At 40.7% G+C, this 15,000-nt stretch overlaps 1 protein-coding gene across 1 annotated transcript in view; it reads right to left on the bottom strand.

The window, feature by feature from the left end:
- The window catches only part of tnfaip8l3 (tumor necrosis factor, alpha-induced protein 8-like 3), a 19,563-nt gene extending 12,633 nt beyond the window's left edge, over positions 1-6,930 (bottom strand). Inside the window, exon 1 of the mRNA XM_083552517.1 lies at positions 6,500-6,930. Within this exon, the coding sequence (XP_083408643.1) occupies positions 6,500-6,545 (46 nt within the window). The 5' untranslated portion in view covers positions 6,546-6,930. The remainder of the gene's footprint in view (positions 1-6,499) is intronic.
- Positions 6,931-15,000: the final 8,070 nt, after the last annotated feature.

The raw sequence follows: 15,000 nt of genomic DNA, 5'->3' as shown, positions 1-15,000 counted from the left end.
ACTGTGAGGTGTAGGGTATAAACTGTAGTGTGTAAACTGTGAGGTGTAGGGGGTAAACTGTAGTGTGTAAACTGTAAGTTGTAGGGGGTAAACTGTAATGTGTAAACTGTGAGGTGTAGGGTATAAATTGTAGGTTGTAAACTGTGATGTATATTGTGTAAACTGTAGGGTATAAACTGTAGTGTTTAAACTGTGAGGTGTAGGGTATAAACTGTAGCGTGTAAACTGTGAGGTGTAGGGGGTAAACTGTAGTGTGTAAACTGTGAGGTGTAGGGTAGAAACTGTAGTGTGTAAACTGTGAGGTGTAGGGGGTAAACTGTAGTGTGTAAACTGTGAGTTGTAGGGGGTAAACTGTAATGTGTAAACTGTGAGGTGTAGGGTATAAATTGTAGGTTGTAAACTGTGATGTATATTGTGTAAACTGTAGGGTATAAACTGTAGTGTTTAAACTGTGAGGTGTAGGGTATAAACTGTAGCGTGTAAACTGTGAGGTGTAGGGGGTAAACTGTAGTGTGTAAACTGTGAGGTGTAGGGTATAAACTGTAGTGTGTAAACTGTGAGGTGTAGGGGGTAAACTGTAGTGTGTAAACTGTGAGTTGTAGGGGGTAAACTGTAATGTGTAAACTGTGAGGTGTAGGGGGTAAACTGTAGTGTGTAAACTGTGAGGTGTAGGGGGTAAACTGAAGTGTGTAAACTGTGAGGTGTAGGGGGTAAACCGTAGTGTGTAAACTATGAGGTGTAGGGGGTAAACCGTAGGGTGTAGGGTGTAAACTGTGAGGTGTAGAATGCAAGCTGTAGGGTGTAGGGTACAAGTTGTAGGGTGTAAACTGTGGGGTGTAGGGTATAAAATATTGGGTTTAGGGTGTAAGGTGCAGGATATACGTTTGCTTGGTAACTGTGTAGCACATTGACTGGAAATAAGGATGGTGATGGATGTAGTTAGTGTGTAGCTCTGAAATCTCATCCTACACACAAACAACTTTTACCTCAGAAGTGTTAAAAAAACATCACCAGCTAATTAAACTTCAGTGGAATTAGCCTTATTGAGAGATAACATCCTGGTACCACTCACATACACACATACACACACACAATGCGTGTGTAGATCACAGTCTGATTAAAACCCGATATACAGAGATTGTACACAGAGAGGACGGAGATCTTCACGTTAGGACAGAGACCTAAATCCTTCTAGTCATGAATGATTCGTGCTTTATATAATCACACCTCTATTCCTGGCACTTTCTAGCACTTGAAACGTGTGTATATGTGTTTGTGTGTTTGTGTGTTCCCACACACTCGCAGAACGAGGACAAAACACACTCCAGAGTCATAAAATTATACACCTGAGGAAAAGAGAACTGATCGTTTCAAAATGAAACTAATGAGTTAAAATAGAACATTGCATGTGGATTTAAACACACACACACACACACACACACACACACACACACACACACACACACACACACACACACACACATGTACTGGAACTAAGGATTGTGAATTATAATAATAGATAATAACTGTTCTCACAAATATCACTAAAACGTCTCAGTTATGTTTCAAAAGCAGTCGTACTGAAACTCAGATTAATACGTGTGTAGTTAATGTGCAGCTCTGAAATCTCATCCTACACACTTTTACCTCAGAAGTGTTGAGAAAAGCCTGAGAAAATGTTTATAAAGACTAAACTGATGCCATTATTACATTCTATACATGCTGCCATAGTGTCTGTCGTGTGTGTGTGTGTGTGTGTGTGTGTGTGTGTGTGTGTGTGTGTGTGTGTGTGTGTGTGTGTTGTCTAGTGTATGTGTGTAGTGCTTGTGCATTCGTCACAAAAAAAAAATCATAGATTCAAGACAGATGAGCAACACACAAACACACACACACTCTCTCTCACACACACACACACACACACACACACACACACACACACACACACACACACACACACACACTTTGTAGCTCATCTGTTCTGAATCTCTAATAATAAACTCTTTAATATCACGCTGCTGTGCGCATCTGTGTGTGTGTGTGTGTGTGTGTGTGTGTGTGTGTGTGTGTGTGTGTGTGGGTGAGTGGGTGAGTGTGTGTGTGCTTTCAGGATCTAAGTCAAAGTTGTACTCCCTTTAAATGTTGCATGAGATGCCGTTCTACTCACACACACACACACACACACACACACACACACACACACACACACACACACACACACACACACATAATGGGAGTGTTAGCTTATTCCCATTGGCTAATGAGAGGGGGAAATAACTGTGGTTATACCTCAAAGAGATGGAGGGAGAGAGGAGAAAGAGAGAGAGAGGGTAGTGTGGAGAAATATTTCCATCTCAGCAAAACACACACTCACACACACACACACACACACACACACACACACACACACACACACACACACACACACACACACACACACACACACAGGGCATTTATAGATCATATTGGTGTGAAGAGAAACTAGGAGCACTCTTTTCTCCTAAGTTCTGACTTGTCTTTTCCACACACACACACACACACACACACACACACACACACACACACACACACACACACACACACACACACACACAAGCACTTGGTATATTGTTTCCCAGCTCCGGGGTCTCTGGTTCAAACCCGACCTCTGGTTTTCGTCTATGCATCTTCTTTCCATGTCCATGCAGGTTCTTTCCAACTTCTGCAGTTTCTTCCGAGCAATCAGTAAAATGTAGGTGTGCAGAAAATTATGTGTGTGTGTGTGTGTGTGTGTGTGTGTGTGTGTGTGTGTATATGTGTTTTATACATCATATTCCCACAAGGATATTAATCTTGTTGTGATCATAGATGATGTGCTGAGCATCTGTAGCATCTGAAGAACATGTTCCTGACTGCAGGATCGGATCAACTTCTAATAGAATCTCTGTTAGTCGTCCAGATTGACCACACCTTAGACATTAGCATGAGGAAAGCTAAAGTCTGTTTTTCTTATGAATATCAGGAGCTCCAGTCTGATCTGTTTTGCATCACATACATCCTGTCCTACACTCATCTGCTCAGGATGAGGAAGCAGTCATGTGTGTGATGCTACCATGTGGTGATCAATTTCATCATAATGTCTTGGAGTTCCTCAGGGTTCTGCTGTGTGTTCACTTTTGCTCTCTCTCATTTTCTTTCTCTCGCTCATTCGCTCTCTCTCTCTCTCTCTCTCTCTCTCTCTCTCTCTCTCTCTCTCTCTCTCTCTCTCTCTCTCTCTTCTTCTACATTAAATGCTTCTAATAAACTAGATCTTCAGAAATGTTCATCATCTCAATTGAAGCTCCACCAATTTAATTAACACTGGTTTATTATTAAAAACAGCTTCTTCCTGTGAGATAATGAGAAGGTTCTTCATGACTGAAAGCAGACTCCTCTCCAGTCTGAGCAGGGGAATAAGGGTGAGGCATGAGGAATGGGGAAGTGATGGCAGGAAAAAGATTTTTTTTAAGGTTTCAGTAAGTGTGAAAGTTTCTGTTTGATTCATTTCTGGTGTATTTTAAACATCATTATACATCTGCTATCAAGTGGAAATGGTGCAGTCTGATGTGAGCAGAAAACATGTAATATACTAATACACATCTGTAAAACCCTAACAAATGTGTAATCAACTGTAAAATATTCTACTGTAAATATAATCTACTTGAAAATAATATTGTGTAAAAAAGTCTAGTATAAAATGTACTGTGTAAAATAATCTAATTACCATCAATTACAATATAACTACAGTTTAGCACAAATAACTAGCTATAAAAAACAGACTACTATTAAAAATAATCTAGTGTAAAAAAGAGCTGCAACAACTAATAGATACATTCGATAATAATCAATAATCAAATTAGTTGTCAACAAATGCTGTTATTGATTAGTTGGTCTGCTCAAGTTACGCTTTAGCGTGATGGTAAGATAAAACATTTGCTTGTAAAATGGAGGGGGATTACAGGAGCAGCAAAAAGTGTGTGTCCCAAGTCATCTAAGGTATGAGAGCATTTTATATTAAACACAACAAAGAAGACTGTAACCTTCAAGTTATGCAAAGTGGAGGGTGTGTGGGATGGAAGTACCACAGGGATGCACGAGCACATGAAAAGAAAACACACTGGTGTCATGGATAAAGGCAAAACATCAGCACAGTATTTAAAAAGATTGAAATTGTTGAAACAATTGTTGTATTATATTTTTTACTGATTATTTTAAACATGGTTGTCAACTAGCCATCAATTATTATTATATACAAATGTTGATTTACACAAATTGCTTCACCTTTCATACTCAAATGCTGTTTTTGTTGGTTGTTGTTGTTGTTGGTTTTTTTTACAGAAAACGCAGCATGAGTGACTTTGTTTAAAGGAGAAATTCCCCATGCACTCCTCAACAAACAGCAAATATAAGCTTTAAAATGTTCAAATTAAAAATGGTTAAATGTAATATGTGGCTTTTGCATTTTTTAAAGGACACTTTTATACATAAATACCATAAATTTAGCTTCTTTATTCTTATAATAATCAAAAAACCAATTTTTTTATCCGATTTACAGAGAAAATAATCGTTAATTGCAGCCCTAGTGTAAAACAATCTGTCATTAAATACAAACTACCATGAAAACAATGTGCGGTAATAAAAAGTTTAACATTGAAACAGCAATAAAAATGTAAACTAAAAAAAACAAACAAATGCCAAGACTTATGTAAACTCGACTAAACAAACATGAACTACGAATCCAAACTTCCAACCAAAATCCCAACAACGGAAATTAATATTGACTGAAAAAATTCTAACTGTAAAAAACACTTTAAGGAAACTTATGTTAAATGCTTTGTGTAAATGCAAACAAATAAACAAACAAATAAATGTCAGAAGCCGGGATCTATTCCTGATTGGGATTTTATGTGTCTAGAAGATACAAAGTCAGGAAGCTGAGCATTTCCTGTGCTGCAGGTGTAAATGTTTGGTGTTTACTGTGACAATCAGGGACGATGCGATGTGTAGCTCAGTGATGAGTGTGTGAGTCGTGAAAGTGGGCGGGGCTTTCAGACGAATATTATATTGAATATAAAATCATTTTGCTCGATGCACAAATCAAATTTTTTTAATAACCCACTCAATTGAAACTGAGACACTATAGAAAATATATTACTATTTATTACACTTCACTATTTCTCTACAGACCACTGTGTGTGTGTGTGTGTGTGTGTGTGTGTGTGTGTGTGTGTGTGTGTGTGGTGTGTGTGTGTGTGCATTTCATTTTCACATACTGTTCGTGTGGAATGTGTTTGTTCCAGTTAAACTGTGTGTGTGTGTGTGTGTGTGTGTGTGTGTGTGTGTGTGTGTGTGTGTGTGTGTGTTTGTCTGTGTGTCTATAAATATATTCATAATTCCTCACTAGATTGAAAGACTCTGTCACTTCAAAAACTGGACCATTGCCGGTATTCCTGTGACTACCACACACACACACACACACACACACACACACACACACACACACACACACACACACACACACACACACACACTTATGCACGTGCATGGCACAAATACAGCATATATCAGCCGTCTTGAAAATACATTAAACTATTCTGTAGACGCCTGCAGTTTCCTATTACCTAATGATGGTGTGTGTGTGTGTGTGTGTGTGTGTGTGTGTGTGTGTGTGTGTTTGTGTGTGAGCTGAGTCCTGAATAATTTTCTAAGGATTAGCAACGTCAGTGCTGTCTGTCTGTGTATGTGTGTGTGTATGTGAGAGAGAGAAAATTGTTGTATGTGAAAATATGTGTATGTGTGTGACAGTGTGTGTATGTGTGTGTGCTATCTAGTTGGGTAGCTGTAGCAACTTTGGACACACTCATTAACACAATCATTTTCTACTTCTATACTTCATTGACTGTCTGTCTGTTTAGTTCTCTAAGTTTAGACGCACCTGATATTGACTGTTTATGCACTACTGTGTGTGTGTGTGTGTGTGTGTGTGTGTGTGTGTGTGTGTGTGTGTGTGTGAGAAATATTTAACAAAATGTTATTCATAATTGATGGGGGGAGGAGCGAGGAGGGGTGATGTGAAAGAAAGGGCATTTGAAGGGGTAGGAGGGGGTGTACAGGGGCAGAAAGTCAGAGGAGGCAAACAACACTGGACAATAGGGGCATTCAGGTTAAACAGGTAAAGGAGTGTTTAGAAGTGTAAAAGTGTAAAAGTTAGTCATGAGAATATGGTAAACGAGGGAGACGAGGGGTGAGATGTTGGTAAAACTAAAAGTTAAATTGAAGCCAGTGGGGAGATTGTGAAAGAAAAGAGGCACTTGGAGAATTAATAGTGGCAGAGGAGCTTTAGGGGTGGTGTTAGAGGATGTGGGGGTAAAAGTGACAGAGTGAGTGGAGGTAGAAATGGAATAAAGGCAGATGCAGAAAACTGAATGGTGGAGAGAGGACATGAAAAAAGTGCCAAGCATGAAGAAGAGAAAATCTGTCTTACCTGGAGAAAGCTCTCCTTCACTCAGCTCTCCTGAATCTGAATCCATCTCTCTCTCTCTCTCTCTCTCTCTCTCTCTCTCCCTCTCTCTCTCTCTCTCTCTCTCTTGCTTCTCTTTTTTTTTTTTTTTGTGAAAACTCTCTCTCTTTCCTCTCTGGCTCGATCACGGCAGCTGTCCGTGGTTGGAATAAAACCGACACTGAGAACTCAAACTCTTTAGTGACTCTCTCTCTCTCTCTCTCTCTCTCTCTCTCTCTCTCTCTCGATCTCTCTCTTTCTCTCTCTCTTTCTCTCTCTCTCAGTCTGTCAGTCGGTCTCTTTCACTGCTGCTCTCTATGCCGTCTTTTCTGACTCTCACACCGCTTTTCACTCAGTTTCTGAATCCCTCCCTCTTTCCCTCCCCTTTCCTTTCCCTTTCTCCCTTTCTCCCTTTCTCTCTCTCTCTCTCTCTCTCTCTCTCTCTCTCTCTCTCTCTCTCTCTCTCTCTCTCTCTCTCTCTCTCTCTCTCTCTCTCTCTCTCTCTCTCTCTCTCTCTCTCTCTCTCTCTCTCTCTCTCTCTCTGGCTCAGAGTTCCTGTTGCCTATAAAAACACCAGAAGAGGAACAGCTATGGTCTTTCTAACCCTGTGTGTGTGTGTGTGTGTGTGTGTGTGTGTATGTGTGTGTGTGTGAGAGAGAGATTGTTTGCCTGTCAGTTTCTTTTTAGTTTTGGGATCGTTTATTCTTCCACTGATCAGGTTTTGTAGAATCACAAACACACAACACAATACACATCACTACAAAACTATACACATCACTACACACCTTACACATCACTACACATCACTACACACTACACATCACTATACATCACTATACATTACTATATATCACCACACATCACTACACATTACTACACATCACTACACACTACACATCACTATACATCACTATACATCACTATATATCACTACACACTACACATCACTATACATCTTTATATATCACTACACACTACACACTACACATCACTATATATCACTACACACTACACATCACTATACATCACTATATATCACTAAACACTACACACCACTACACACTATACATCACTACAAACTACACATCACTATACATCACTACACATCACTACACACTACACATCACTATACATCACTATATATCACTACACATTACTACACATCACTACACACTACACATCACTATATATCACTACACACTACATATCACTATACATCTCTATATATCACTACACACTACACACCACTACACACTATACATCACTACAAACTACATATCACTATACATCACTACACATCACTACACATCACTACACACTACACATCACTATATATCACTACACACTACACATCACTATACATCACTATATATCACTACACACTACACACCACTACACACTGCACATCACTACAAACTACACATCACTATACATCACTACACACTACACATCACTATACATCACTATACATTACTATATATCACTACACATCACTACACATCACTACACACTACACATCACTATACATCACTATATATCACTACACACTACACACCACTACACACTTCACATCACTACAAACTACACATCACTATACATCACTACACACTACACATTATTACACATCACTACACATCACTACACAATACACATCACTATACATCACTATATATCACTACACACCACTACACTACACATCACTACAGTCTACACCACTATACATCACTACACACCACTACACTACACACTACACATCACTACAGACTACACATTACTATACATCACTATATATCACTACACACCACTACAAACTACACATCACTACAGACTACACATTACTACACACTACACATCACTACACATTACTACACACTACACACCACATCACATCACTACACACTACACATCACTGTACAACATATGGAATGTTGTAGCTCAGTGGTTAAGGCATTGGGCTCTGGATCAGAAAGTCATAGGTTCAAATCCCAGCACCACTAAGCTGCTACTGCTGGGCCCTTGAGCAAGGCCCTTAATCCTCAACTCAACAGTTGTAAGTCACTCTGTAAAAGGGTGCTGCTAAGTGCCGTAAAATGTAAACAACACTACACAACACTGTACATTATGTGGTAGTGCAGGATGTAATGATGTAAAACTTGTATCTAATGGAGTTCAGAAGTCCTGCAGTCTCCTCCACATCTAGTTCCTTCCATGAACTTCTTCACTGGTCAACCATTCTACAGCACTCCTCTGAAACTCTAAACTCTCTCTCTTAGAACATTTTTTTGGATTAGCATTGAGCATCTGAGGAATGTCTGTCCCTATAAATAGAGAAGGCCCCAGTTGGTCCCCATTCCATGTTCCCAGTTTAAACACATTGCTTCAGAGCTCCATATGTTAACCAGAAAAGCCTTCACTGCTTCACACACTACTGCAGCCTGGCCACCATGAAGCTTATCTATCATTTGGCTGATGTCTTTATATTCCAGCTTTTGTAGCAGCAGCATGGTGGTCCTGAACATCTCTATGTATAAAGATGATTAACAGACCAAAACTTCAGACTTCCACTCCACCAGCACTAAACCTCTTCGCATTCCATTGCTATGTTCATCATGGGTTCTCATGTTCATCTAGAAAGCAAAATGTAACATATGCTACAAGGCGTCAGCAACCAGCCAGAGAAACAAGAAGAACCAGGAAGCAACATGATAGCGCTTAGATCAAATTCTAATGCCAGACTTGATGAAGAAATAACTAAGTTTGTTCCTGACACTCTGGTTGGTAGGACCAGGCTGCTTCATGGATCCTGATGGACTGATGAACATGCTCATTAGAACACTAGGCCATGCCCACTGAGGCACCCACAGTAGCTCTGGACCATGAATTGAACCCCAATTTGAGTCTTTTATCTCTTTTCGATCATGTTTTTTTAATTGTGGACCTGCAACAGACACTCCGCTTTATCATATTTATGGATATGAATGAAACCTATTTTACAGCTCAGTAACCATATGGAGCTTCATCTCCTGTGGAGGAGGAGGAACCTTCTAGAAGTCTGCTGAGTAATCAAGCTGATGTTAAAAGCGAGGAGGACTAAGTAGGCTGAGCTTTGAGGAGATGTATAAAGTCTTGAAGAAAATTGCCATCATATTTAAATTTTGATGCTAATCGAACAACTTAGCGATTTCGCTAGCGTTGTATACGCAACACTAATCTGTAAAGTTTCAACTCTTTCTTTCTTTCTTTCTTTCTTTCTTTCTTTCTTTCTTTCTTTCTTTCTTTCTTTCTTGTCATTTATTTTGTCCTCCTGTCCTCCAGGGTGTGTGTCTGGTTGTCTGTTTGCCTCACAGGAATCACAGCAGGGTCAGTGAGGGAGCAGATGGCTCCATAATCCAGAGGCAGTGTGTGCGTTCGTGTGTGTGTGTGTGTGTGTGTGTGTGTGTGTGTGTGTGTGTGTGTGTGTGTGTGTGTGTGTGTGTGGGGGGTCATCTATTACATCTCAGTATGCAGATGGTCATGATTTTGCCTGATCTCCTCATGATGAGGGCTATTAATGACTCAATCTGCCATGCTAATATGGCTAACAGAACAAAACTGAAGGCAGTACGACTTCACAAGCCAAATCTGAGTGAATCAAATAAATCAGATCAAATGGAAAACATGAGGCCATGGCAAATATATACAATATAAATAAATATATTAATACATATAATTTTACTAACAAATCCTAACCAATTCGGCATTTGGACACTAACTGAGCTGCGGTCCAGACGGAACTGCATGGTGTTGAAGTGTGGAATGGGAGACATGATGGTTCAGTATTCCTTTCACTTTCTGGAACCTTCTCTGCTCCAAAACAACCTCAAACCAATAAACTTCCAGCTCCATGTGTGAGTGTGGGGGTAAAGGGAGTCTGATCACATCTTCTCTCCTGTTCTCCATCTTACACAAGTTCTTCTGGTAGACACAAAAATGTCCCATTTGGACCCCACACAACGTTCACTGTCCAGTTCTGGTGTGTTTTTCACTTTTAGTGAGAAACTAAAGAACCATGCAGGTGTGTCTCAACAACCATCTAAGACTCAGAGTTTCCACATTTTTACAGACACTTTGTACATATTTGATTTGCTAATAGCGATGAATAATTCAGATGATGATATATTGTATATAAAATGATACAAAAATGCATTAATCTTTAATCTGATTTAATCAGGAGCAGACCGAGTGTTTAGCTCACAGAATGAAACACGTGTAATGTTTTTTTCTGTTAATTTATTTTGGTATGAATATTCAATTCTGATGAATATTCAGCTTTTTTTCTTCTGTAACCTTTATAACTGGAATGGTTAGCGTGTGTGCTAACAGAGCTGCACTTCTGCTGTGTGTTTGGGGAGAAAGGCCACTGAACCCGAGGCGAAACTGGACGCACTTTGTGCTGGAGGTCAGTGTTGATGAATTAACACTTATTAACATTCATTACCCTTCATTACCATTCATTAGCACCATCCTCACACACACACACACACACACACACACACACACACACATACACACTGCAAACACCCATACAGCAGCTCAGCACCATCTTACACACTCATGCTGCCGATTTTGTGTGTGTGTGTGTGTGTGTGTGTGTGTGTGTGTGTGTGTGTGTGTGTGTGTGTGTGTGTGTGTGTGTGTGTGTGTGTATGGGGGGGGGTTGGGGGTTTAGAGAGCTTTAATGGAAGGTAATTGCTCCCTGGCTCGATTTTACAAAGACATCAGAGACACACAGAGGGAAAGATTACACCTGATTCAGCATTAAACAATGAGCAGAGTGTGAAAGAAAGAAAGAAAGAAAGAAAGAAAGAAAGAAAGAAAGAAAGAAAGAAAGAAAGAAAGAAAGAAAGAAAGAAAGAAAGAAAGAAAGAAAGAAAGAAAGCCATACTCCAAATGATTTTATGAAAAAAAGAAAGCTCTGGATCTGATCTGGTCAGACTCCTCTCTGACCAGATCAGATCCAGAGCTTTCTTTTTTTCATGAAAAAACCAGAGGGGTCTGACCTGGCAGGAAAGAGTATGCTTTTGTCAGTCTAATCTGGTAGGGAGAAGTCTGAAGTTGCTAGAAAAGATTATCGCTAGCTCATTGAGGAGTCTGATCTGACAGAGAAGATACTGTCTGATATTGTCAGAAAGGAGCATCTTCAGGTCAGAGAGGAGTCTAATGTAATCAAAGCAGAATCAGGAAAAAGCCTATTCTAATCAGAGAGGAGTCTGATCTGACAGAGAGAAGCATGATATTGTCAGAAAGGAGTCTGATCTGGTTAGAGAGAAGTCTGATCTGGTTAGAGAGGGGTCTGATCTAGTTAGAGAGAAGTCTGATCTGGTTAGAGAGAAGTCTGATATGGTCAGAGTGGAGTCTGATCTGGTTGGATAGGAGTCTGATATGGTTAGAGAGGAGTCTGATCTTGTTAGAGATGAGTCTGATATGGTTAGAGAGGAGTCTAATCTTGTTAGAGATGAGTCTGATATGGTTAGAGAGGAGTCTAATCTTGTTAGAGAGGAGTCTGGTCTTTTCAGAGAGGAGTCTGATATGGTCAGTGAGGAGTCTGATCTGGTTAGAGAGGAGTCTAATCTTCACACTCTCCCAGTTTAAGTGCAGAATAAAGACGTATCTTTTTAGCAAATTCTACACATAACATACGTCTCACATCATAACCTTGTGCTCCAGAACATCTGATCACATGCACATTATCAACTTGTGCTGTTAATATCATGAACAGCAGCTACACTAATTCCTCTCCACTGCTTCTCTTTCTCTCCCCATCCCGAGGCTTCCTGAGGCTGCTTCAGCCCCAGTCACTTCCCAACTCATGAAGATTGTGGAGCTTTAAAGAAGTGGATGACTACAAACATCCAGAACCATCCAGAGACGCTCTGACAAGGAGAAGTTGGTGTTGGATCTGTGATGATCTCAGATGTTGAGCTTTTTTATGAGTTGCTCAGTAGCTCCTGGTTCCATAACGTCAAATGACTGTATAAGACTGTAGAAAGGACATCACTCCTAATCACACACTCCAGTGATCATGTTAGTTCTCACTCTCCAGTGTTCTGTAGTGTTTAAAGACTATAATCACACTCTTGATTTCACCCAAATGAGGATGAGGTTCACCTTTTGAGTCTGAATCCTCTCAAGGTTTCTCATAACATCTAAGGGAATTTTTCTTTCACCACAGTGGCCACAGTCTTCATCATCAGGGATAAATACACATCATTCACCTTCAATCTTAAATTCTCTAAAGCTGCTTTGAGACAATGTTCATTGTAAAAAATGCTACAGAAATAATCTTGAACTTGAACTTGAGTCTGATCTGGTCAGAGTGGAGTCTGTTCTGGTCAGAGTGGAGTCTGATCTGGTTAGAGTGGAGTCTGATCTGGTCAGAGTGGAGTCTGACCTGGTTAGAGAGAAGTCTGATCTGGTAAGAGTGGAGTCTGATCTGGTCAGGGTGGAGTCTGATCTGGTTAGAGAGAAGTCTGATCTGGTTAGAGAGAAGTCTGATCTGGTCAGGGTGGAGTCTGATCTGGTTAGAGTGGAGTCTGATCTGGTCAGGGTGGAGTCTGATCTGGTTAGAGAGAAGTCTGATCTGGTTAGAGAGAAGTCTGATGTGGTTAGAGAGAAGTCTGATCTGGTTAGAGTGAAGTCTGATCTGGTCCGGGTGGAGTCTGATCTGGTTAGAGAGAAGTCTGATCTGGTAAGAGTGGAGTCTGATCTGGTCAGGGTGGAGTCTGATCTGGTTAGAGAGAAGTCTGATCTGGTTAGAGAGAAGTCTGATGTAGTTAGAGAGAAGTCTGATCTGGTTAGAGTGGAGTCTGTTCTGGTTAGAAAGAAGTCTGATCTGGTTAGAGAGAAGTCTGATGTGGTTAGAGAGAAGTCTGATCTGGTTAGAGTGGAGTCTGATCTGGTTAGAGAGAAGTCTGATCTGGTTAGAGAGAGGTCTGATCTGGTCAGGGTGGAGTCTGATCTGGTTAGAGAGAAGTCTGATCTGGTCAGAGTGGAGTCTGATCTGGTTAGAGAGAAGTCTGATCTGGTCAGGGTGGAGTTCTGTGGAATCTGTGGAGTTACAGCTCTCTGTATAAAAGTTCTCAAACGGCCTCCTGTTATTGACTTTGATTCACATAGTACATAATGAAAGAGCTCTTAACACACACACACACACACACACACACACACACACACACACACACACACACACACACACACACACACACACACACACACACACACAGGTTGAAACATGAGACAGACTTTAAGGTATTTAAGAGGTTTACTTCAAGAAGTATTGATTAAAAAATAATTAGATTTTCTTTTGCTGCATCATGAGGTATAAATGGGACAGTAGTGTGTGTGTGTGTGTGTGTGTGTGTGTGTGTGTGTGTGTGTGTGTGTGTGTGTGTGTGTGTGTGTTTTTGTGTGTGTGTGCGTCTGCTTTCTATAACTGTGTGATAATGCCCCTCAGACATACAGCAGCTGGATTGAACACACACACACACACACACACACACACACACACACACACACACACACACACACACACACACACACACACAGAAAAACTGTGATTTTCCAAATGGAAAACTCGAACTGGTTTCTGACACACAGCACCTTAAGGAGACAGAAAGCAGCACTGTGTGTTTATATACTGCATATACGCAGAGGAAGAACTATCAGCTCTGAACACACACACACACACACACACACACACACACACACTGCATACCATACTGCACAACTACACAACAACCACACACCACCTAAACACACACATACACACACACACACTGCAAATCATACTGCACAACTACACAACAACCACACACCACCTAAACACACACACACACACACACACACACACACACACACACACGCTGCAAATCATACTGCACAACTACACAACAAACACACACCACCTAAACACGCACACAAACACTCACACACTGCATATCATACTGCACAACTACACAACAACCACACACCACCTAAACACAGACACACACACACACACACACACACACACACACACACACACACACACACACACACACTGCATACCATACTGCACAACTACACAACAACCACACACCACCTAAACACACACATACACACACACACACACTGCAAATCATACTGCACAACTACACAACAACCACACACCACCTAAACACACACACACACACACACACACACACACACACACACACACACACACCACCTAAACACGCACACACACACACGCTGCAAATCATACTGCACAACTACACAACAAGCACACACCACCTAAACACGCACACAAACACACACACACTGCATATCATACTGCACAACTACACAACAACCACACACCACCTAAACACAGACACACACACACACACACACACACACACACACTGCATACCATACTGCACAACTACACAACAACCACACACCACCTAAACACACACATACACACACAC

The sequence above is a fragment of the Silurus aristotelis genome (assembly GCF_946808225.1).
Source record: "Silurus aristotelis genome assembly, chromosome: 10".
In the NCBI taxonomy this organism is placed as follows: domain Eukaryota; kingdom Metazoa; phylum Chordata; class Actinopteri; order Siluriformes; family Siluridae; genus Silurus; species Silurus aristotelis.
The sequence above is the reverse complement of the archived record's forward strand: the minus strand, read 5'-3'. Positions and strand labels throughout refer to the sequence as shown.